Genomic DNA, 25,883 nt, shown 5'->3' on the forward strand with positions numbered 1-25,883 from the left:
TAAATGCGAGACTCCTTCTAGCTGCACTCCATCCTACTGCCACTCTTACCCTGTCACGCCACAGTGCTGGATGGGGTAGGAATAGCAGTGACGGATGCTTGATGTCATGTGTATAGCAAAAATAGATGTGGTTGGACTGTGATGATGCAAAGAGAGAAGAATCCTTTCTCCTCCAATTTCTTCATCTTTCCTTTCAGTGCAGCTCATGCTGTGCTGCCAGCTAGCTGTGGGGCAGGGAGATTTTCCTTCCCTAGCACCTTTTTGTGGTGCATTTAGGCTGAAACATCTTGATGATGTCATTTTTTACAAAAAGCTTACCCTCATTCAGCTCATCAACTCATCCTCAGTGATGAGCTATTGACAGTAACAGGGCAGGACGCTGCCATTTCATCCTTAGGTCATTGCCAGTGGGAAGCAGCAGGAGACACTCAAGGGTTTTGGAGTAATCAGTGGCCACAGGTTGCAATGCTAATTTATGACTCGTCCCTCAAGTCTTCTGCAGGAGCTGGATGCAACGTAGGAATCATCTTGTAATTACCAGCATGATCTCACCCCTCCTGACTCTCATTTTGGGCTTCACAGAAGAGGCCAACAACCTTCTTTAGATGTTTTCCCAGCCCTATGGAGCTGGTACTCTTTCTCAGAGTTTTAGTGCACCAGCCTTGGTCTGTATGAGATGGGGAGGCAGATTTAAGAGCACTGATAGAAAATAGGTGGTGAGGCAGCAATCACACAGGCAAAGCTTTGAGTCTGGTCTTAAAGGTGATACAGGACCCATCAGGAAAGGCAAGTCTTCTTCTAAAGGTCAGCCCTACGGGCAAGATGTAGTGAGAGCATTCCTTTCAGAAAGAGATGAAACACATCTGGGAAGCAGTAGGGAGACTGATAAGAGTAAGAAGCAGGAGGAGAGTTTGTTCAGTGTAGTGGAGGACAAGATAAGGGGCTTGGCCTTGTGTGCAGGAAGGGCTGCCTTGAAAAGGCAGGAGAAATTAGGAAGAAAAATCCTCTTTTTTGGTAGGATATAGGACACAAATCTGGCACTATTGTGTCCATCCTGGTGTTAGGGCACGCCTCAGCGATTCTTGTGGCCCCACCAAGCTCAGGATAAACAAGATGGTCCCCAGTTCTATTCTATCCTAAGCCTTTATTAAATCTATCTTGGAGCAAGCACATCAGGTTCAATGCTGTTTCATCACTCCTTGCTGATGAAATGGTCATATTGGAACCTGCAGTAAAGGCACTGGTTGGGCTTGTTACTGATACTTTTGAGAGGCACTGATTGAAACTACACTGTGTTGGGATCCATTCTTGGTTCCCACAGCTGAAGCATCTGTCTCTAGAGTGTTTGGAATAGGATAGAGAAAGGGACAGCACAGGGAAGGTGGATGCTGCCTTGAGCCAATGGTAAGGATATAGCAAAGCCATCACGTTTCCACCAGCAGTAGAGGGGCTCCAGAAGCTGTGATGTGCTTGACAGGGCTGGCAGCAAAATGACTCGGGGATGATTCCAAGGCAGGTGCCCCCCACCATCACTAGGGATCAAAGAAGCACAGGCATCTGCCACAAGTGGAGGGGATGCAAAGACATCAAGGGACAAACACAGACTGGCTGTGGTCTGGCCAAATCTCATGGTGCAGCAGGTGTCCTGCCAGGAAACAAGATCATACACCTGCTCTTTGCAGCTCAATACAGCATTGCCAAAAATAAGCCTCAGATAAACCCTCCATTACAAACTACCTTCCTTCACAAAAGGACTGATTTCTTTATTCTAAATAAATTGCAAAGGCCACTTCTTGTGTCACACTGTGCCAGTGAGGGATTAGCATGTACTGGTGGAACAGCTTTTGCCTGCTCTCCACCACTGTATGCCAGGAATGAAACATCATGAGACTGGAGCAGATCTGAACTTTCTTGCAAGCATCTTTTGACTTTCATCAACCTTCTGGAAATAAAACTCAGTAGCTGCTGCAGAAGTGAGGGAAGAGCGTTGCAAGACTGGCTGCAGCCAGCAGTGCTCCAGTGCTAACACAGTCCACCTCAGTAGAGTGAGATTGTCCATCATGAACAGCATAGTTCAGAAAATAATTCAAAATTTGATTGAAAAAAAGACTTCTGTACTTTTCAAGCCACAAGGAAATTATTTTACTGCTTGTTAGGACAAAACAAAAAATCCACTAACCTCTAACAGAATTTGAGAAGCTTTCAGGTCATCAGCCTGGTCATCATCACTTAAGGTCACCACAGTGCAAGACAACACTCCTGGCTGGGTAATTAATAACTGGGTCTCTCAGTTACACCTGTACAGAGGCCAAGCATGACTAAGACATAACAAGGTTTTAAAGAGGGGAACAGCACAGAGCTTGTCAGTAGTGATGAACCAACAGCTCCTTCCCAACAGGCTAAAAGTTTTGCTAATTCTCCTAGGACCAGGTGCCAGAGATGGACGCCCAAGAGCCCTACTTGTCATAGTGAAGCAGGAAAAATTACAGGGTTAGTTTCTCCTGGCTTTGAAAACAGCTCTGTTGAATCAGGACTGTCTTTCATGCAGTTGATTTGCTGGAGCTGAAACGTTAACAACATAATAAATTGCTTGAACCCAACTTAAGAAGTCCTATGGAAAACGATTTTGAGGAACTTAGGAAGCTTAGTGGAAAGTTGAAAGCTGCTGCACTGCTTATGCAAGGGATTCCAGCAGAGTTGCTACCCTGTGCTCTCCCTTCCCCATGTTCAGTGTCACACTAGACCCAAAAGGCTCTGCAGTTTCAAGTTAATTTGTGTTTGGAACCCACCTTGCACGTTAGATTTAATAATGTCAAACTGAATATCCTAAATCCACAACCCTCACATGCTGATGCTGAGCTGCTCCCTTAAGCTATACACCACTCCTCACACCCGTAAGACTGAGATGCTGTAGGGTTGAGCAGGAACTCAAGTATCTCTCATACCAAGAGGCACAAACTGACCCAGAGGAAACTCCACCTGCACACTGCAGGGAGAGCAACACAAACATTGCCTTTTCCCCACAAGCTTTAAAGACTCTTGTATTTGTCCTGCCCTTGACAGGAAAGTAGGTCAGCAAAAGGCACATCCACCCAGCACCCTCAGCCACCACAGCAGAGGATGCTTTGCTACTGCCGGTGGGATTTCTGCCCCAAATCAGAACACTTCTCCTCTGTGCTGAGTTTCTGTATCACAGACTGGCAGAGCACCAGGACACCCAGCAGTGATTCAGAGACACATACCACATCACAAGCACATCACATACCACAGCAATCTGTCATTCCCACGTAACAAGGCAACATTACACACACTGAGGAGCCTCTAACCAGAGACTGTTTCTGGACTCAAGAGCAGGAGCTGCTGCTTTCCCCAAACCCTACGAACAGCTTTCAAATGGATTTTAAGATATGCTCCGTTGTGGTCTATCTACATAACCCTGTTTCCTTTTGTACTCTTTGTAGGAGAAGTTCACTTTCATCTAGAACAGAGCACTGCTCTACAGTGGATCTGAGCCTTACCAGAAGCACCAGGTATCACCGTGCAGGAGACGGGGGAAGATGCTCTTCTGGCAGCAGGCAGTCATCAGATGAACTCAGCTGCCAGGAACTGCACCGCAAGCTGCAAAATCCTCCTTTTGCTAAAGCATAAAGTAGTTTTTTGAAGGAAACACTCTTGATTCTGCACTTCCTGCTCTGGCAGGGAGGGGGTGGACTAGATGATCTTTTGAGGTCCTTTCCAGCCACTAATTCTGTGATTTGCCAACTCCTGCCAAGTGATTCAAAAGCAAGGTCCATGACTAATAAAATACAGTTTGAAATAATTAGTGGAGAAATTTCATTGTCTAATCTTATGCCCAGTGAAAACTGACATGGATTTAAAAATACCTGGGTATTTGTAAGTCTTCCAAAGATGCCCAACATACAGCTGTTAGCCACCTTCCACCCCAGGCAGCTACAGTGTTTCTAATCTCTTGCTTTGTGCTGTTGCACAGAACTTGTCAAACTGCTTCCAAGAGCAAGAAGGGAAAGCACTTTGCTCTCTACAGCAGCAGAGAACACCAATTTTTGAGTTGAGTAAAATACTACTGCTACACACAAACCCATAGACTATAAAAGCAGTGTGGAAAACTCAATGCATCTCCTCCAATGCAGGACAAACTAACTGGAATGTAACTGCACTGATTTTCTGTGTACGATACACTACTTAGTGTCTGTTCAAGATCTTTCAACTCCAAAAGGTAACATAGCAGCCAAGAATCAAAATGAATGTCATGGTACTGCTCTTAACAAATCACAACTGGACTTCAGAAGCACTTCATGAAGAATGAAGTGCAATTTAAATTCATGGAATAGGAAAGGTCAGGTTGTTTCCAAACAAGCAGTAGATTCATGTACAGGCACTTACCTGGGGATGAACTCTTTTTTGTTAGGTTGACAGAACTATTACAACAGTTTCCACTGAATGAAGTTTCTTTGAGGGTAGAGGAGGCTCATGGTATTTAAGTATCACCACTTAAATCTCAACCTGAGATGGCTTTTGGTGGCACTATTCTTTATAGCTGAATGCCAGCACAACAGCTCATGCAGCCACGTTTTAAATTCTCCAAGACTGTAGGGGCAGACTTCTGATCACTCATCCTCTGGTGCAAGCTGTTTGAAAACCTGCAGCTCAGTAGTACTTAAGAGGATTGAACAAGGACACGTGTGAAATGGTGCTCAGAAAGAAACTGGGATCATGTGAGTGTATAAAGCCACAGTGGAACTCTGTGCTACAATGCCCCTTCCTCCCAGTCCCTGCCAAAAGAACTGACCATGTTACCAACAACTTACACAGAAATGTTTAACTAGAGCTGAAAACTACAGCAAGACAAGAGATTGTGGAGGCCACCATACAGGAACAGGGGCAATCAAAGAAAGATCAAGAGGCTGCAGGACCACACAGTCACAAAACTGCTTTTAGTCAATCGAACACACTAGAAATTGCCATATAGGGAAAAAATAGTAGCAGAATTAGGAAAACAAAAGAAGAGTGGCAGATGTAGCTTAGCATTTCAGTGCTCTTTTCTTGGTTGCCACAGAGTTAAAAGATCTTAACTAGACACTAGGTAGTATATCTCACACAGAAAACCTGTGCAGTTACGTTCTAATTATGTTGTCCTGCACTGGACATGAATGACGTAACATTTAGTTGCCTACATCCACTCTTACTTAGTTCAAAGGCTCCATGTGAGAGCAGGTGATCAACAGCTGAACAGCTCACTCAGGAGCTCAGCAGCATTACCAAGAGTTTACTCTAAGTCTTGCTCCATGTGCAGGATGTGCTGAATGACATGTCTTGCTACTATACATGCTCCATGCAGTAGGCCTGCCTAGCTGAATGCATTATGTTTAGAGAACAAGTAGCCAGTAACACAAAATAAAGGTTAATTTTACTTCTGGGCTTCCAACATTATTCCAGAACACACAGACTAAGTCCTCTACTGTCTTTTCAACTCATAACTTATACTTAGCAAAAGTAAGTAGGAAAAGAAAAAACAAATGTCTTTTTATTTTATTTTCCACTTTCGGAAAGCATTTTACACAGGTTTTGATTTTCAGAGTATCTTGGAATCAGTAGAAAAAAACCTAACTGAACAGTTTGTCTTTACAATAGAAACCTTTTGGGAGTCAAAATTGAGACTAAAAAAATACATGCAAAACATACTCCTTTCAAAACACAACTTGAAAACAAAGCACCAAACTACACAAATATGCAGAATGAAAACAGCATTTAACATCACAGAAGTAGTCTTCATAAAAGGTGTAAAAGTCACCTATTCACTAGGCACTGTTCACTTGTTTAAACAGAAGAGACAATAAAAATATTGTCGACAAACTTGCAATTTCAACTCAAAGGCTGTAGCTGGAAATTCCTCTGTGTGTCATGCTTTAATAGCGACCTGAATCAAAACACAAAATATAGATACAATTAGACTTACAAGGATGGACAAACAAGGGAGTTCCATCTAAACTCACTGCTACCCCTCAGTTCTGCATTGCATTCTAGAGCCTTATGATCTATCTGGCTATGTCCAGCTGTCAAGACAGTTCTGTTACATAGTTCCTTTGTGTAGACAAAACAAACAGTTCCCAATGCACACTGTAACTGTTCCCTCATGTCCAGCTTCCCCGCCTACCAGGAAGAGCAGTTACAGTATCATCAAGGTTGGAAGAGACCTCATAAATCATCAAGTCCAACCCTTTACCACAGAGCTCAAGGCTAGACCATGGCACCAAGTGCCACGTCCAATCCTGCCTTGAACAGCCCCAGGGACGGCGACTCCACCACCTCCCCGGGCAGCCCATTCCAGTGTCCAATGACTCTCTCAGGGAAGAACTTTCTCCTCACCTCCAGCCTAAATCTCCCCTGGCACAGCCTGAGGCTGTGTCCTCTCGTTCTGGTGCTGGCCACCTGAGAGAAGAGAGCAACCTCCTCCTGGCCACAACCACCCTTCAGGTAGTTGTAGACAGCAATAAGGTCACCCCTGAGCCTCCTCTTCTCCAGGCTAACCAATCCCAGCTCCCTCAGCCTCTCCTCGTAGGGCTGTGCTCAAGGCCTCTCACCAGCCTCATCGCCCTTCTCTGGACACGCTCAAGCATCTCAATGTCCTTCCTAAACTGGGGGGCCCAGAACTGAACACAGTACTCAAGGTGTGGTCTAACTCAAGGTGTGGTCTAACCAGTGCAGAGTACAGGGGTAGAATGACCTCCCTGCTCCTGCTGACCACGCCATTCCTGATGCAGGCCAGGATGCCACTGGCTCTCTTGGCCACCTGGGCACACTGCTGGCTAATGTTCAGGTGGGTATCAATCAGCACCCCCAGATCCCTCTCTGTTTGGCTGCTCTCCAGCCACTCCGACCCCAGCCTGTATCTCTGCATGGGGTTGTTGTGGCCAAAGTGCAGCACTTGGCACTTGGAGCTATTGCTTGTTTTCACGTGGACACAAAGAGAGAACATAACCTATTCTTTCACTCTATCCATTCCAAAGGGAGTATGCTAGGAATGCTATTGTGTTTTAGTAGCTTTCTGCCTCAAAATGTAGTTTATCCTCCACGCAAAGGAGCAATTCAGAAAAAGCAGCTGCACTAATTGCAGTTCACTACAAGTTATGTAGTGAAATTTACTTTCAGTGTTAGAACTTGGGAGGTTTGGAATTTGGCATTGCTCTTCTGCAGGTAACCAAACTGCTAATCAAAGAATCAACCAGGTTGGAAGAGACCTCCAAGATCAACCAGTCCAACCTAGCACCCAGCCCTAGCCAGTCAACTAGACCATGGCACTAAATGCGTCATCCAGGCTTTGCTTGAACACCTCCAGGGACGGTGACTCCACCACTCCCCTGGGCAGCTCATTCCAATGGTAAATCACTCTCTCTGTAAAGAACTTCCTCCTAACATCCAGCCTATACTTCCTCCAGCACAACTTGAGACTGATATTCTACAAACTCCTGTCTCAGAGAAAGAAATAATACCACAGACTTATGAGTGGTATTACTGCAAAACTAAGTATTTACTCTCTCCTCAAAGTTGCCAATTGCTCAGTGAAACACTAAAGGGAACTGCTGTTTCCCACACTGAAGTCATGCAGCCTTAGTGAACACACAAGCTCAAGTGAAGTTTGGGTCAGGTGGAAGTTTCTTTTACTTACGAGGCGAATAGGACCGAGATCTGGATCGAGATCTGTAGCCCCCTCGGCTGTAATATGGGGATGGTGATCTCCTCCTGTGAAAGAGGACAAAGGAAACAATTCCATTGTTAGAGCCTGTGGCAGCAGCTTTACCTCTGACCCAGAGCCTAGCATCAGAAGAAAGCTGAAGAGTGCATAGCTGATCAACATTTCTACTAGACAACAGAGCAAAGAGAGTGCTTTTTGACACTTCATCAGCAGGTCACAGGAATAGGACTTTAACTAGCAGAGGAAATAAGCTCTCTTGCATTCACAATTTGACTACCCATGATTTTCAACTTTCAAGGCAGGAGCATCCCAAACAAGCACATTAAGTTGAATTACACAGTAACTTTTAATCTAAATGACTTGTTTTGAGATGAAGAGTTTACCTGACTAGCACTCACTGCCACAACCAACCCCACCTCATCCCTCCAATCCAGGCAATCCCTAATCTTGCCTACTTCCACTAACAACAACAAAAAAAAAATAACCAAAACACCCCCAACTTTTTCCAAAGACTCAGAGCATTAATCTACTGGCATAAATCAAGGTTTTCCTGCATAAAGCAGTCCCTGTACTTATCTTGCTCCTTTACAGAGCAGTAAGAGAACCTCTGAAATGAGCTGCACCGCTCAGTGAAGAGCTGCAAGTACCCAGTTTCTGTTCACATGTTTAAAGGTGTCCTATAACTGATTTACTCCTAAGGTGCCACATGTAAGTAATTTTCAGATGATCAGACACTGACAGCTTTCTTCTCATACCTGTAAAACTGATCCCTGTCCTGAACAGCTCTCCATCCTCCTCCTCCACCACCACCTCCTCCTCTGTGAATAGAAAAGGGCAAAAAGTTCATTGTACAATCAAAAACCAACATCAAGTGTTAAGAAAATGATATGAATACAAGAAAACATTGGTTTCTACACTGGTAATGTGTACTTCATTATTTTTATGTATTCCTGGAATGAGTTGGCTAGACTCTGCCAAGAAGCAGTTAAGGACTCATACTCCAGCTGACCAATACTGTATTTTACAATGTCATGCTCTCCAACAAGCAGCAATGTAAGATCTGCACATCACTTTTGCTCCTATGATATTCTCAGATGCTCACCTGCTTAAGGCAAGCAAGTTTTCAATTCAGTCCCGATTCCAGAGAAATGGGAAGCAAGCCCTGCACCCTTAACACTTAAAATGAGGGCATGTAAGGAATTGATGCATAACTTCTCCTTATATAGAAAGCTGCCTAGAAATGAAACAATACATAATGCTATTTAAGAATATTAAGTGCTTGGGTCAGTACCTCCACAGATTTAGAGACAGCAAAGCATTACCAGACAGATGCCAAACCAAAAGTTGGATGATGAAGAGCCACTGGGCAAATCTCAGTTCTTTTTGGACATTAAGTGAGACAAGGCTATGTTAACTAGCCTCCAGGCAATAATTCTGTACCTCAGGCTGGAAAGTTTGGTCAAAGAACCATCTATTATGTGTGAAATCCCACCATATATGAAAGGTTAGATGTAAGTGCTGGCAAAATGAAACCTAAATGTCTTGGTTCTTGTATGCCCAGTATCAACTTGAGATTTTAGTTTCTACAGTTCAAGTGGTCAAACCACTGATGGTCCAAGAAAAATGACTGTTAGAGGCAGAGGAGTACTCCAACAACTGCTTCCCAAAAGAGTGCAGAATGCTTGTCTCATGATCACTGTGATGATGTACAGCACACCTTGATCCCTTCCCTGTCTCAGCAGCACTGCAGAAGGCACCTGACTTACATAAAAGGCAGAGAGTAGATGGTAAGAAATGCCAGTGGCCCAGAGAGGAGAAAAAGTGCCTGAAAGTAGTAGGAAGCTAAGGAGAAGAAAGCTGCCCTCAGCCACAATGACCATACAGCTGTGAATACAAAGTAGACCCAAAAAGCAAGAGTACACTAAAAACTACAGACCGCAGAACATATTTCCTTTGTCTTTGACATAAAATGTCATCATGCAATTCAATTAACATATTTCTGTGAATACATGGTTATCATGGAAGAACAATCATAAATCCACCCACTGCTGATGCATTTAAGCTTTGCAAACCACTTCAGAAGTATTACTATGAAATTTTGCAACTACAGGAACATTTGGAATTCCAGACAAAAAACCCAATCTGGATGTCTAACCTAGCACCCCTGAAACAGCGAGCACTTCACAGGGGACAAGTCTTGCTGGCAATCTTGATGGAAAACACAGAAGACAAGCTTACAATACCAGTAAAATCAATTACACACCAACTGCACTTTCAGCAGATTTTGTACTGACTTTCCTACCCCTCTGACAATGTATCTGCCACTTGAATATTCACATCTTTAAACTTCACAGTGTCATAGTTGAGAGCAAAGAGAAATGTGCGAGTCCTTCAAGTAAAACACGCAGCTGACCAACATGCATGTAGCATTTTTATGCAAGTATCCAATAAAGATACCCAATCTCTCATTCACTAGTATTGTCAATACCAGAAGTGACACAAGCATTAGTAGGGGATACTGGTGACTGATGAGATATCCTATTTTCTCTCTACCACACTACACTCAAATTGTGAACTGCCACTATAATTCCAACTCAAATATTAGAACTGTATCCATATTCTCACCATTTCAATGTTAACAGATGAACCAACAAAAGATTCTTTTAAAATAAGAGTAGAGAGAGAACATACTTTGTTTTTCAAAACTTAATGCAGATTAGAAGACCATTATGGACTAACTCACGCCACAGGTTAAACATCACAAAAGCACTTCTCGATCTGATCAATGTGATTTGTACTGAGCAGTCAAAGATCACACAGTAAAATCCCAGAAAGATACCATGTGCAAAAATATTTTGGCATACATATGTAGAACAAACTGCTTAGTACTTCTAGAGGGAGAAATGTACACAAGAAAGCAGAGTTTAAAAAGCTGTTGGATACTACAAGTATTGCCTCACCTGTATGATCTGCTGTAATAGTCACGGTCATCATAGCCTCTATCGTACCCTCTGTCATAGTAATCTCGGCGTCGTGAGCTGCCACTACAAATAGTGAATGAGAATTACATTTAATGAGATATAAACCAATACTGTTTGCAGTGCCTTCCAGCAGGTAGTCAGTTACATATATACCATCTGAACTGGGTTATATTACTACCTCCTGTCCTCACAGATAAAAGACTATGAGCGCTACTACTTTCCCATCAGTGCAGATAAACTACTACAATAACTGCCTTTTTAAATGCTTGAACTTCAAGACAGCTACTTTCCTCTGAAATCTAACTTTTTGACACCATAGGCATAAGGAATTCCATTCTGTGACAACTCTTCATTCACTTCTAACTCTCAGAAAGCTCCTTTTGGAAGAACTTTCCAATTAAATAATCTACAGTCTCAACATGAGAACAAAAACAAACACCAGTAATGTATGACAAAAGCCTTTTGAGAGAAAATGGGCAGTTACTCGAGAGAAGAATTTATGTTCTTGGCAACTTTAAGTCAAAAATGTACTGCAAAGACAGGGCCAGATTGCACTACCAAGCTGCTGAATTAGTATCTGCTAATGTACTCTTGAAAACTCAAGCAGCAAAAGGCACTGTTATTTGAAGGTGCACAGGATGACAGCACCATTTGGAAATGACAAAAGCCAACAAAACTATCTTACTGTAGACCTAAATATTTGTGTAACTCACGTTTGGGCTGCATAACTAAGAAACAGGTTTTCACTCAGTCCAGGCTGACCCTAGATCAGTCACTGGCAAGCATGATATAAATCAACTCTTCCTGCCTAATAAACTGTAAAGATACACCTTGCTACTGATGGCTGTCCACATCTAGTTTTTTTTTAATTCTTAAGATCTTTACCAGCAGAGTGTAGTTTTCTACAGCTCTGGCAGATAACCATGTGCCTGATAGCACAACTCCTAGGGATTTTTGGAAAAAATTAGACATCAGTCAGTCTTGCATTTTAGTTTCTAGTACTTCTCTGGGGATACAGAACAGTTATTTACACAATACAAGCCAATCTTATCCTCTGCTGGATTGGAAAACCCCACACAAGTAACTTACTAAGTGGGCCTTCCCATATAGATTCCAGGGGTAGGTGTGTGAGGTCTTTTTGTTATGGAGAAGTCCACCCGGATCCTTCTTCCATCCAGCTCCATCCCATTGGCACGTTCCTTTGCCTAAACAGAGTGATAAAATACAATGAGCTGTAGATATGAAATTTACCAACACATAACAAGTTTCTAACAACTGCTTCAGGATTAACTCACAACATGGCTGTTAGGAAGCACATCTAAGTTTCACTTTTGCATTACATGTAACTCTGAACACAAACTCTTATGACACCGGATATAAACTTCAATAAGCTCTTAAAACGTAGCTTGTATTTCATGAAAAGGCTGAAAGGAACATAACTTAACAGCTGCTTCAGCACTCCTGTTTCTAAAATAGAAAGGTAACTACTCCAACATGAAACAAAGCATTCAAAACGTAGGAGCACTACTACTTTTTCCTCCAGTTAGTTGTCAAAATCTAGCATAACACTGAATATAACATCAGTATCAAAATTAAATGTGAAGTAAACCACACAAAACACAGTAACTCCAATAAAAACCCACATAAAAAACATTGCCTTTTTCAGCCAAGTGCCAAGACCTACATTCAAAGTTTTCAACATAACATGGAAGCCTGCATGTCAAATTTGGAAAAGACAATACTAAAAGCTTTTAAGTAGTGGAATTTATCCAAAATAAAAGCCTAGGTATAGCCCACAAGCACACTACTTTTCAGGGGCTGGCCAGAGTGTTAGAATTCTTTACCTGGTGAGTACACAATTCCCTGTTCATTATGCAGGACTCCTACTCACAAATCCTGGAATTTGTTACATGGTTATTTACACTGCTTCCATTTTACAAACTCTTAGGTTTTCCCCTGGACATTTACAGGCACCAGGAAGCCATGTACAGCCTGGCCTTGTTTTCAGAAAAGATTTCCCCTGTCCCTTTCAGACTAAAGCACTAGAAGTCAGCAGAATGCATCGTAGTGCTCCTACAGAGAGCTCTAAAAGGACTGTCTGGTCCACTTTGTGCATGGCTGTTACTAAATAACGTCACATGGGGAGTTATGAAGCAGCCTGTGTTTCTCTTTCTCTTGCTGGCATAGCTGCCACTATGGATAGCCTGAAGTTTGCTCTTGCAAATTCACAATTAGCTCAGCCTGCACAAAGACCAGTCAGTGTTCATACCTCTCCACTCCCTCCTCTGGTACACAGGAGGTACCTTTGAGACATTTATTATGAGGTGACAAGTAACTTTTTAAGCCTGGGAAAACTCAGGGCCAAATCCTGTTACAAAATACACATTCTAGCAACTGTTAGCACTGCAAAAATGCCATACATTTGGTACCCCAACCTACTTCCTTAGCATCCTCAACGTTTTCAAAGTACACAAATGCAAATCCTCTTGAACGCCGAGACTGCTGATCATACACAATGGAAACATCAGCAATTGGACCATACTTGGAGAAAACTTCTCTCAGATCTCTTTCTGTGGTGTACAGACTCAACCCAAATACACCAAGACAGCAATTTGGGTCAGGATTTGCCTAAAGGAAGAGACAGATAGATATTAGAATGAAAATGTTTTATGTGCAGTACAAGGGATTTCACAAGTGGCTGACTGAAAGTTTCTAGATAAACTGAGAACAAAAAGATGCAGAGATTCAGGTTGGGTTAATGTGCTGATAGATACTGCTGCAATCAAACCTATAGGTAACACAATGCCTCCAACAAAAATATTCTGAATTTCTCAGGGTACTGCACATTAATAAAGCATACAAAAGGTACTGTATTGAAAAAGTCTTCCCTCCAGAGGTTAGCTGACAACTCTTGAACAAGGAGATAAATATATATACACATAGAGAGGCCATAATCACATCTTCATTTGCATTAGCTATCACCCATCCCCCTACTTTAGGGCAAACCACACCATGCTCAGCCACCTGAGCTTGTAAAGCAGTTACAAGCAAGCCATCTTGCATGCTCCTTTATTAAGGACATCAGCAAAATAGCTTTTAATGCAGTCAAGAAAAGCACAAAAGGCTCTCCCTCATAATTCTATCCTCATCTTTCACCACATTCATCAGCTACAGTGACAACTGCCTGCACTGGAAGCACTTCTAAAGGCATCTGCTAAAAACCAAGCAAGACACCCTCACAGGAGTAGGAGTCACCTGCACCTGTAACAGACTTACCCTGTTTCCAATATGACGTCTGCGAGTCGACATGGGCGAGTGGCTGTGACTGTGTCGTCGCCGATAATCCCGACTGTAAGACCTACTTCTGGATCTCCTGTGGGAGCGGGAACGGGAGCGTGATCTTGTGTAGTGTCTACGAGAACTCCTCCTTGATCTAGATCTGAGGGAAAAAGGGTCAATGTTGGGTTTGGTTTGTTACCCCTTCAAAAGTATGTCAGACATTCGCAAACAAAACATCCAACTACCCATTTTTTACAGACCTGCAGTAGCACATGGCTCTAGCTGCTCTAGAGGAGTGTGTTACTCTTAACTATTGGAAAAATCCTTACAATTACTGTAGATGCTCTGAGTGAGCTGCTGCAGAACAAGAACTTCAACTTTCATTTTAAGTTTTTTTTTATTCCATTATAGCTTTTAGCTTTCTCTAGCAAAGCTATCTTGATTTGACTTGGTATATGCTTACATATTCATAGCATTTAAGTAAAAATAATTAAGATGGCTTTCTTTAAAAAAAGACTCAACAGAAGGAAGGAACTTAAGAAGGATGCATGACTGCAGAAGTGCACATTTCTGCTTTTCCCAGCACTCACAAAAGCACTGTTTTCAGTGAGACTGAAAGCAAATGCCCCAGAACAGAACTTAACACAATAAACTAAGCAGTAGCATATTTAACATTAACTGTTCAGTTATTTCTATTATAATAGTTATATTAGTAGTTATTTAACATTAACTGTTAATTAATGTTCAAACTTCAAGTGTATTTATGCAAAGGTGCAACTGCTCCTTGAGTCGAGGCCTCCTCAGAGTAGTTCCAGAAGTGTTTTCTGACAGTGCTAGGTCTGCTGAGAGAGGCTCTGAAACACTTCAGCTCTCAACACAGACAACCTTAGCTGAAAATCTAGGTGAGAACTTGAACTGGAATAGTACACCTGAGCTTGGCCTGCTGGTGGCAGTTACTGGATAATCTGCCTTCCATACAGCTACAAAGAAAAATCACTGGAAGGCTAAGAAATGCAATCAACAGTTTAATATTTGAAGACTCTTATCAGTAAGTTGTTATTTTTCAGACTAACATGTATCTTTAATGTCCTTCCTCTAGTTTGTGAAAGTCAACGTACTGACCAAGACCTCAATCTACCATCACTGTACAATCATTTTCACAGTAACACCACCACTACACTGGCATGAATGAACCTGGTCACACTTCCGAGCATGTAATTGCTTCTTCCACAGCCAAGATTTGTCACTAGGTAAGTGTCACCATATGGCCAAACTGCAGGATAGACACTTATCTGCTACATGCTGCCATAAAACAAACAAACAAAAAGCCCTCAACCTCCTCAGAACTGAGCCAGCTAGGTTCTGTCATCCTTAAACACGTATGTATGTCCAGGAGAAATACCTTCAGCAATGTCCCACTACAATACTTCCAGTGATGTGTATAGGAAATTATTTTTGGCAAATTAAAGTAAAAACAAAAGCACTTTCCTGAGGCAAAGGAGACAGTAAAGAAAGACAAGATATAATGCTACCAGTAATAAAAGAAGTTCAGCACAGCCAGGTTTCAACCACTGACATGGGGAAAAAACCTGATGGCAAGCACAAAACTACTGGCCGCAGGTAACAGAATGCACCGACTTCACTTAACAAGAGTTGGACACTTCCAAACCAGGCCATCCATTAAATGAGAGAACAAGTCTTATTTAAAATAGGCACTGCTTATATTTCTGCTTTAAATGGCAGAGTGCCATTATTTTCCTTTGCCACAAAGCTACTGAGGCTGACAGCTGAATTCCTTTGTTAGGAACTGTTTAGACTTCAGAGAAATAGCTAAATATAACAAGCACGCTACACTGCTGCTGGAAATCTCAATCAAGGCATTAAATGAAGTATAACCATACTCCAACTGTCAAATACACCAGAAGACAGATTTGTTCCTAAATTAGAGTTCAATTATAAAGCTGGTAATTAAAAACAAAACAAAACACACTTTCAACAGAAACTACAAAGAAATAACAAAGTTTTCACAAGCTTATTCCTCTGGTAAGAGGCAGTTAGATGACCTCTTTGGAAGAGGTTCTAAAGATGCATGCCTTGACAGAAGTCTGTCCCAGTCTAGTAGTAAACACATTAACTCTGCAATAGTATTCCCAGCTATAGGTACTTTCAACGCAGCTGTTAAATGCTCAGGAAGCAATGGTAGTCAAAAGCTTCTACTTTTGTTGTTCAAGAAGTAAAAAAGCAATTGCCTAGGTAATTTGAAGGATGATTTATTCTAAATCATTTGCTAGACCTCCCGTAACATTCTAATCTTCCTATTTGCTTCTTCCAGCATTTTATACAATTAGTGATTACACTCCTAGATACTATTGCAGTTACTCTGCAAGTGAGAAACATAGTGTTTGAAAGGATATGAAAACCCTGTGGGTTATGCATGGATTAAGGTGGAGGACTGCTGAGCTGGTTCTAACTTACTTGTTATTTTAAAATTAAAAGGTTTCCCCCCCAAAGGTGTTTGGCATTCTCTACGCTGAGGTTTTCAAAACCCAACTGGATAAAACATGAGCATGTGGTCAGAGCTGCAAGCTGACTCTGCCTACCAATCTCTCATGAGTAGCAGAGGTCACTCTGACTCTCTACTATATAAAGTGATTATTACTCTATCAATTATTTGACATACTCACTTTCACACAACACTGACTGCCAAGTGCATGATTTGACATTGTGATTACGCCTGAAGCACACAGAAAAGACAAACCCATAAGCCTACGAAGTCAGAATTTCTCATGTAGTTTTCCCAAAAGGCTTTAAATTGTTTAAACTGTCTTCACAAAGAGCCAAAAGCAGTATCTGACAGTGTTTCTGATCATGGGTGACTGCTGATACCACAGTATCTTCCAAAGTTGTCACCCTTCCTCTTGCCCAATCCCCAGGATTTGGCCAGTCTACTTCACTGCTTATACACCTAAGTGTTTTGTGAACAGATCAGCTGGAAAGCCCACTGCTGAAACCCATGTTTTAACTCCAATGCTTACAAATGAGTACAACAGCTGCCATTCATTTCTGTAGTCAGCACTCAAGTATCTGGTTATGGTCAAAGTCTTTTCAATCAACATTAATTCGTTCATTTAGGTTCTCTCACCTCTCTATTCTTTATTAAATGTGTACCTCTTATATAACACCTGGTAAAGCAAATGTAAAGTAGCTAGCAGCAACACTTAAGTCTTATTTCTAGACTACCAGCATACTGTCTGAGCAGTTTTAAGATTCTGTCACTAAGCACAGATTGTTTAGCAGCAATACAGTGCAAATGACATTTTCATAGGCAGCATTTGTGTTGTCACGTAATAAATACAAGAAGAAAGCTACCTTCTCCACAACTTTTAAGAGTCTGGAAAGCTGTCTTAACTCTCAAAGCTTTCCAGTTTGCTAACTTTCAAGTTAAATTAATAGAAATTTAATGTCAGGCAGAGGTCCATTGAAATTCACATTTTTCTCTACTGCTTCCTTTTCACAGAATATACTGTTAGTTACTCCAGAAATATTATTGCTTCCACTGAGAAAATGTAATACACTGATACGACAAAAAAAAATCTGCTGACATGCATAATTCTTTGAATGCACAGAAAAAGTAACATTTTTGGGGGGAGGTGGGAAGAAGAGGAAAAAAAAGTTGCAAAATTGAGGGGGAAATGAGGTGGAAAACATTGACTGGATTACACCAAATTAGCCATTATTCCAAGACTTAAAAGGCAGGCCATCTCCAAACTCTGGAGATTGGCTGCATAAGCAGAGGTGCATGCCTATGCAGCCAACTACCTCCAAGAAAAAAAAACCTGCAAAAATCCTGAAACCATACAGGAATCCTATTGGATTCAATGTTCACAGATCACCAGTTACCTCTGAAAACATTAGTGAGCTAAACTGAACTTCAGTTCATCTCTGACAATCATCTGATTTGTGAAGAGGAGTAAAAGTAGTAAACTCACCTGGATTCAGACCTGGATCTAGATTTTGACCTGGAACGCCTGGAATCCTCCTTAGATCGAGATCTTGCAGGGGTGTGCCTCCCCGACTTGCCAGACCCATGAGCACTTCCGCTTCTGGAAGCAGAACGGGATTCCTGCACGCAGATATTGAAAGCCTAATTCGTACAAAATTTCTCCTTTACCTAAGATGTGTAAACAAGCTCCAGTGAAATAAATGGTAAAAATTCATATCTATGTGTCCAGGCAGTTGGCATTAGAACTGCCTCGATTTTAAAGCAGCTTTTATTTTTTTCCCTGGTAGAGACTTCTTTACCCTGCATATACTTTTGCTATTAAACAGATAATGCATGCATGTTTAGCAAAATATACAGGGACACATAAACAGACTAGTAATTACTTAGCGTAGTGCTTTCAGATTCCAGATTACTTCTTATCTTAACTTCATTTTTATTCCTTTTCTTCATTCTTCCGTTTCAAATTCTGACTTCTTTCATCTTCCCCACTTCACACAAATTGCTCAATATTCTACAAGTGGGACTTCTGGTCTGATAATTAGCATGCATTCACTTTCTTTTTTTTCAAATTTCAGCTTCACTTATTCCTGAGCTTCAAATAATTCTCATTTATAAAACTTGTCAAATGGCGACTTCCGCATTTTCCTTCTTCAACATTAACCTTAATAGAAAAAGAACAGGATGAAGAATATTTAAAAACTCCAGGATAAAATCTAGTGCCAAAACTGAAACTAGAAAAAAAAATAAAAGGTTTGTGGACTTTTACTATATATGCAATTCAAGAATTGAATCTACCAAATACCCTACTATTTTATAAACAGATTCAGTCAGTCTATCTTAGCACGAAGCAACTGAATTCACTATTTATGCCTATAATTAATAGCAAATGCAGAGCGGATCAACTGATTACCTACTTATGATTTTTAGCATTAGGAAACTTGAAATACTTTGCACTGTCAGCCATATAATCAAGACAAAAAAATCAAGTAACTTAAGCAAGGTCCCTATTGTGGCCAGAGATGCCTGATGTGCTTTCTGAATGCAGAAAGCACAACACAGTTTGGTCTTCCAGTGACTTACAACTGTTTCTTCTGGGGATATTTCCTGCCCTATAGAGAAGGCCCAGTTTGAAGGTTTATGAGCAGACTCACACCTACTTTGTCTGCACAAGTGTTATTACAGATGGCAGACTCATTGTTCCAAGTAATTCATAGTTTTCCACTGACCAAAATGCAATTCTGTGTAACACATTCAACCACTGCTTTGGAACAATATCCCATCTACTCTATTATTTACTTGTAATCTTTTTTGATAACGACCTGACTGGGATCTTCAACTTTAATTTGCGTAATTCTTAGCTTCAGGTACATGCCAGTTGCTTTCAACACATTAGAAGGTATTAGGTAAAAACCTAAAATTCAGCAGCAGAACTATTTTTTTGTAAAAACAATGCTAACTCGTGTCAATTCTGATCCAAAAGCGCTCACTGGAGTAAGAAAATTTTCTCAATCATTTAGTAACATCTCCTAAACCTCTACACTCAACGAGCATTCCATACTAAACATTCAAAAACTAATGTGCTAACCCAAAATTTCATCATGCTTAAACCACTTCCACACAACTCAAAACAAAATGTAGTTTTTACAATTGCCTACCACACAATCCTGAGGAGGTGGGGGAAGGAGGCATAGCCATGGGGGAGAAAATACTTACAGGATAAAGTAGGTATTCAGTTAATACAAGAGTAACAGAAATAACACCAAGTTGGCCTTATTTTCCCAATCAAAATTTAGGGAGGTGTTCTCAACTATAGCCACCTCATACACTACCATGGTAAAGGGCAGTGCAAACACTGAGAATCAATTTCTAGTTGCAAATAACAAATTTAACCTAAACCCATTACTACCTGCAGAAGAAAATAATCCATGGAGATGAGTTCCAAGTTAATGGATAAATTTAGCCATAAGAAGTTTTCAACTCTTTAAGAGAGTCAGAAAGCAAGACTGACGGACTACTAAGAACCAAAACTACATCTGTTATCCTTTTGAGGAAAACTGCCTCTGTTCACAAAACAGAACTCTTGGTAGGTCCAGGCTAGAAAGGAGCCATGCTCAGATATAGGTGGTCTAATACTGAAAAGAACAAGAAATGCAGGAAGGAAGCAAAGCGGCAGGGAAAATCTTGCCCATAAACATTCCCCATGCCTTTTTTAGTTTGTAGAAGTGAATAAGCTTTGAAGAAATTAACAGAAAAATGGTATTAGTGCAAGCAAGTGACTGAGGTATTCATACAGTTGATATTTTTTTCCCCTACAGTCTTTGCCTCATATGTTAAGATCGATGTAGAAAATAAGTATCTTGGATTCTGGAAGAAATTGAGGACAACTTAGGACAGCTGTATATCTACAACTGGCTTATTTTCATTGTGCTCCTTTGGACCTTCCAAAGTTTTTCAGCTTTTAAGCATCCATAGTTTCCAGATCATCCCTCTTTAAAGCACTTTTCTTCGACATACCACAATTTATTACTTCTAGCTTCAACAGAATTCATTGCACTCCACTTGTTCCAGATATTACTAAGACTGGTAATAACCCCTAAAATTTCCAACTTGTTACCCTGTCCACCCCAACTTCCAGAAAATCATTCCGACCTGAAATTTCAAGCACCAGGAGCATGCAGCACTCCAAGTTCACGCCCCATGTAATTACATCCCCTGAGGGTTCATACCAGCCACTCCCACAGCTCACAAATTTATTACTTTCCATCTAGTTTTGTTGTTCTTAACTATTTTCTTTTTATATTTTTGCTATTTCACTTCGTGAATGTCTACTTTTAAGTTCCAGTATGGGCTCCTGTCCTATGTGGAAGAATAAACAATCTCCTTTATTCCACCTATATTCAAACACTTCTCCTCAGCAGATCAGGAGTGGTGATCACTGTTGAATAAATACTGTTTTTCTAGCCTTGAGTTTGAGAAGCATGGATTTTGAAAGTCACCAGGATCCCTTGATTTTTACCAACAATTCTTTCCCTTCATTAGGCATTACTACAAGCCAGGTGGAACCACTCAAGTTCCCAGCTTACAGTTTACAATTTCCTCTCTACATTTTGTAAGAGTATCAAACAATGTGTAATACTACAGGGATGACATTTGTAACACCTCTAGGTACATCCGGGAAGACGCTTTGCAGCCGTCTACTCTATAAGCAGAGAATGTCACAACAGCAGGACTATTTGGGAGGAAGATAGAAAACGTTTCCTCTGACAGAAGCAGCTTAAGTATGCAAGTGAGGACCGTGTATTCTTTGCACTTCTGAGATCCAATTTTTCCTCACAGGAACACAAGTTAGAGACTTCAGTTACCAAATGCAAAACTGTTACCATTTTTTTGATCTTAAATACGTATTTCCATATGTATTTCCACTTGTTTTCCTAAAGGTGAACTGTTGCCTCACATTACACATTATCAAATCTGCAGTCAGATTTATTCAAGGCGTAGTTGGGCTGACTTAATATTCCTTCAATCTCTCCACTGCTGACTTTAGGAAGTAGTTCAACAGAAGAGCAACAGTCCCCCTATAGAATATGATCAGGTCACTGAAGAGGGGGCTGGGAATAAGCTGAGGGGGAAAGCACAACGACCCTTTCCACTAGTTTCCAAGCTCCACCAAAAAGCCAATAATGTGTTTTGGAAAAATCAAGCTACAGAAGCAGCCCAGCTTCCTCCCACTGCCTCTGCCACTTGAGCTGATGTTGTGGACTCATTCAGTGAACCAGGATGACAGGAAACTCAAAAAGCAGGCTATTTTCTGACAGCTTTAAGGTACTGAATCTGCCCACCAAGAAATCTGATCAAGTGCCAGCTGATGTCCTTTTGGTGATAGCAAGCAATCAGATTGTTTCTAATCTGTTCAAACTGCTTCCTTAGACATTCTTTCACAACTTAATAAAATCTGGCTTTTTTCCAAACATGTTAAGTACTTTGTAAGTAAATCTATAAATCAAGCATTTATACCATTCAAGTTACTCAACAAAACACCTGTTTCTGATCAGACACATACCAAGTAATCACTATAACACTAACTCACAGAATGAGACTCACTATTTTGTCCTTTAATCAGTCGTCTTTACAACCCTTCCACACCTGAATCACATGCACTACAGTCAGTATAATTTCAACAAAAGAAGCCAAAATAAAAGTGACTTTGGAAAATGTGGTAACTGTTACAGTATACTGACAACATTTATAATCTCTTTGCTTAAATTTTCTTCTACAATTTGTACTTCATAGTGGGAGATTTTGATTTGGGATTCTTTTTCCCCTTGTTTTCCTTTCTGCACTGTGTCAGAAGTCACTGCTGAAATAGAAAGTCCCATTACTTGGAAATGCAACTCCTACTCATTCTTCAATCTCAGTGCTTAGATTAGGACTTGTGACTACACAATAAAATCAAGCCTGCAAGCCAGTGCCGCTGGAAATGGAATCAGAAAAAAGAATAAAAAAGAACAACAAGTTCAGGTAATTTAATTCCCAAATCTGCCTGGCTATACAAACAATAGCACAAGGGAGAAAAGAGGAATATTTTCAGGAGCACAACTCTTCTTGGCAGCACAGACTTGGAACAGTTGAGCAGACATATCCTACATAATTTATCCAAAGTTTCTGCTCTGCGGAGATTTCAGTGCTTCCTGTGTGAAAAAGTACAAAGCCATTGACTCAGTAAAATATAAGCCTTAAGTCATCTTCAACACTAGCAACAGCATTAAGAAAACTCACTCCCTGATCTACTCTGCAATAGCAGGCTTGTGGCTCTACGGTTTTATCTTTTAGTTTTACGAATATGTACACTGCATAAAACTTACCTATTTATGATCCACAACAGCTCAGACACAACCCATTTTAAGCCTCGGTGAAGACTGCACTTTAAGTATAGACAAGACACAATAGAAAAGCAGACAGGGCAACAACTGCTGTCCCATTGTATCCTGAACAATTAGGTTTTCTCTAGAAGAGTTTGCTATAATGGTTTCAACATTTCTGCTCATTCTGATTAAAAATACAATGAAAGTTATTCTGGTAAACTTTAGTGAAGTCGATACCATCCTTAAATTGGGTTTTTTTTAAGTCTGAAAACCAAACGCAGAGAAATCCACCTTGAGGAAGTCAGAAGTAACACTCCCTCACTAAAAATATACCAGTTGCAAGAGTGAGAAGCAGCCATCAATTGAAAGAGAACAAAAGAGACGCTAGAAATCTATCTAATCTTTTAGCATTTATTTCTATCTAGCATTTTTATCTCCCTGGAGGTTAAATTTTTCTAACCAAGTTTTTCTGCCTTGAAGCTGAAATATTCGTGCTTAAAAGCTTATTATAGCGAATCTGAATAAAGCCATGGTCAAAGACAGACACTGCAAGACAGCAATTTTCTGCTCAGAATTATTACCTCTCTTTAGTTTTTTTTTTTTTGCCACTTGCAGTGGCAAATTTTGAACTACTCAGCACCTCCACGACTCCCTGACGCTGCAGTTAAAAAGTGAGATCAGTGCTGAAAAAGCCGAGACACAGTACTGAGTCTTGCACTGCATTTGTCTGTTGCAGTAACACTTAAAAATCTCAAAAGGAAAACAAGACGAATGCACTACAGAAAAAAACCAACTTCAGGTAATCTGTATTGCGGATATACATTCCAAACATCAAGCCTAGCAAAGTCATCTACTGCGATGTTAGTAGAACTCCATCCAGACGTTAACATCTTGCAGTAACGATGCAGTTGAAAAGAACATCTACTGCAGGTTTCACGAAGCGAGGATATTGCCCTAGCACAGTTCGAGGTTTAACCCTTCAACTACTGCAATCATATTTAAACTAAGAGACGAAACCATTTGTACGCAAGGCTGTGCAACTACATCAAGAAGCAGAGTTAGTATTTCACAAACGCAACGAGCAGCGAAGGGGAGTTGAACGTACAAATTACCCAAAAGGGAATAGCAATGCAGCTTCTGAGTGTAACAAAAGCTCAGAGTACTATCGGCTCCCACAGGATCTTCCTTCCCTATGCAGACATTACCGAACAGGACCGGGGGATGGAGGCACCACTGCATCAGCCGAGATCGCCGCAGCCCGTCTACGAGCTCGGAGGAGCCTTAAGAGCCGCGGCACAGGAGAGTGGAGCCGACAGACCCCTGCCCGCCTTTCGGCGCCTCGATGGAAGCTGGCAGCGGCCGCACGGCCCCATCCCAGTCCGTGTGCTCCACCTCATCCAGGGCAGAGAGGAGACTGCCTCGCCGGGGAGAGACACGCCGGCGACGGCTCAGCGGCACAGGGCCAGGACACGCAGCCTCGCCGACCTCGGCCATTTTGTCCCTCTCCGGCGCGCCCGGCCGCCAGCCCAAGATGGCGCCGAGCAGCCTCACTAAGGAGCGCGCCGGCGGGCGGGCAGCTGGAGCGTCCCCGCCGCGCGTCCCCACCGCCTGCCCCGCTGGGCCAGCCGCCATCTTCCCCCGCCAGACCCTGCCCCACCGGCCCTCCCGCGCCTCCACCCAGGGCCTCCTCACCCACCGCACCGCGGCGGCCTCTTCCGTGACGGCTCCACCACCCGTTCCACCCAGGCAGCGGGACGGGGAGGAGGAGACACTGGGGCAGACAATGCCGCCCTGAGAGGGGCGGAGGAGGACAGGAGTGGCCCCGCCGGGCAGCGCACTCAGGCTCCGTGTATTACCCGCTCGCCGTAGTTCTGCTCCCCGCTATCGCTCATCGTCTCGCCGCACCGCTGCCCGCAACGCGACCGTCCCTGGCGCCAGCTCTCTCCGTACAGGAAGTGACGCGCCTGGCGCGCGCGCGCACGCCCCGCCCCGCGCTGCCGGCCTCGGGGGCGCAAAGCCCCACCCTGAGGTGCGGTCCCGCCGTGGGCTGAGCGCTGCCGCTTATGGCGGCGGCTGCTGGTGGTGTCCCTGTCACCGCCCTACCTCCCCCTCCGGCTCGGGAGCGCTTTCGTTCCTGGGGGCCGCAGCCTGAGGAGTAACCCCTTCAGATCTAGCTCCAGTGCCGGGTGGAGGTGGTCTCGTCCGCCGAGAGCGGGGAGACTGGGGGGCAAGGCCAACATCTCCCTTCCCCAGCCTCACTGCCCACAGGCCACGCAGGGCCATGTAGCTAGTTGTAAAGAACGCCTGTGGCTACAGGGCGCTTTCCGGGAGCGGATGCCCGAGCGCTCGGAAGCGGTTTAATGCAGGGAGGGGATTGAAGATGGGAGTTTGCTACAGCAACCACACGAGGGCAGCATAGCGCCGCTGGGCAGTCGGCTCCGCTCCGGCCGCGCCGTGCCTGTGGAGCACGTAGCGCTGCGCCCGCCGGCAGAGGCACCGGCGCCGCCTCCGCCACCGCAGTTGCTCCGCCTGTTACCGACTGGTTTATTTCGCCACTACTGACTGGTTTATTTCACCACGGAGAGACGTGCAGCGCGGGTAAAGCAGCTTCATCCACAAAGGGTCAACGTGGCTCTGACTGTGCAGTTTAATGTTAAATAGCTCCACCCAAGTGGAGTGTGGAGGTGACCAAGTGGATACTCATGACTTAAAACACCGTTTCGGTTTGAGCAAAATACTCATTCAACCCTCGGCAGTAACTGTACAAGGGTATCTGGAGCCAGACTGAGCCATCGCTTCCAGCTGGTATATCCCAGTGCACCAATTACCCAGCACATTGCCGCTGAAGGGTGCAGTCTTCACCACGTAACTCCTCCTGTAACCACCTGGTGTGCCAAACAGCCGTTGTTTTTCGTCATTTAAATGCATTTTCTGAGTAGTAGGAGTTGGGATAATCAGAGGATGTCGGGGGTTGGAAGGGCCCATGAAAGATCGAGTCCAATCCCCCTGCCCGAGCAGGCCACACGGGAGCACATGCGGGCAGG

General features: G+C 42.7%; 1 protein-coding gene across 2 annotated transcripts; it reads right to left on the reverse strand.

The window, feature by feature from the left end:
* Positions 1–5,519: 5,519 nt before the first annotated feature.
* On the reverse strand, positions 5,520–24,825 carry TRA2B (transformer 2 beta homolog). 2 transcript variants are annotated; one of them, XM_064165070.1, is made up of 9 exons: positions 24,696–24,822; positions 17,964–18,097; positions 13,972–14,134; positions 13,135–13,323; positions 11,785–11,900; positions 10,675–10,758; positions 8,470–8,532; positions 7,688–7,761; positions 5,520–5,938 (listed from the first exon to the last, which is right to left on the reverse strand). In XM_064165070.1, exons 1-9 carry the CDS (start codon positions 24,729–24,731, stop codon positions 5,928–5,930), a joined length of 870 nt encoding a protein of 289 aa, XP_064021140.1. In that variant the 5' UTR covers positions 24,732–24,822; the 3' UTR covers positions 5,520–5,927. The 2 variants fall into 2 exon arrangements, with proteins under 2 accessions (XP_064021140.1, XP_064021141.1); XM_064165071.1 differs by lacking the exon at positions 5,520–5,938 and having other exon boundaries at positions 7,680–7,761; positions 24,696–24,825.
* Between the last annotated feature and the right edge of the window lie 1,058 nt (positions 24,826–25,883).

This window comes from Pogoniulus pusillus, chromosome 26 (assembly GCF_015220805.1).
Source record: "Pogoniulus pusillus isolate bPogPus1 chromosome 26, bPogPus1.pri, whole genome shotgun sequence".
Taxonomy (NCBI): Eukaryota; Metazoa; Chordata; class Aves; order Piciformes; family Lybiidae; genus Pogoniulus; species Pogoniulus pusillus.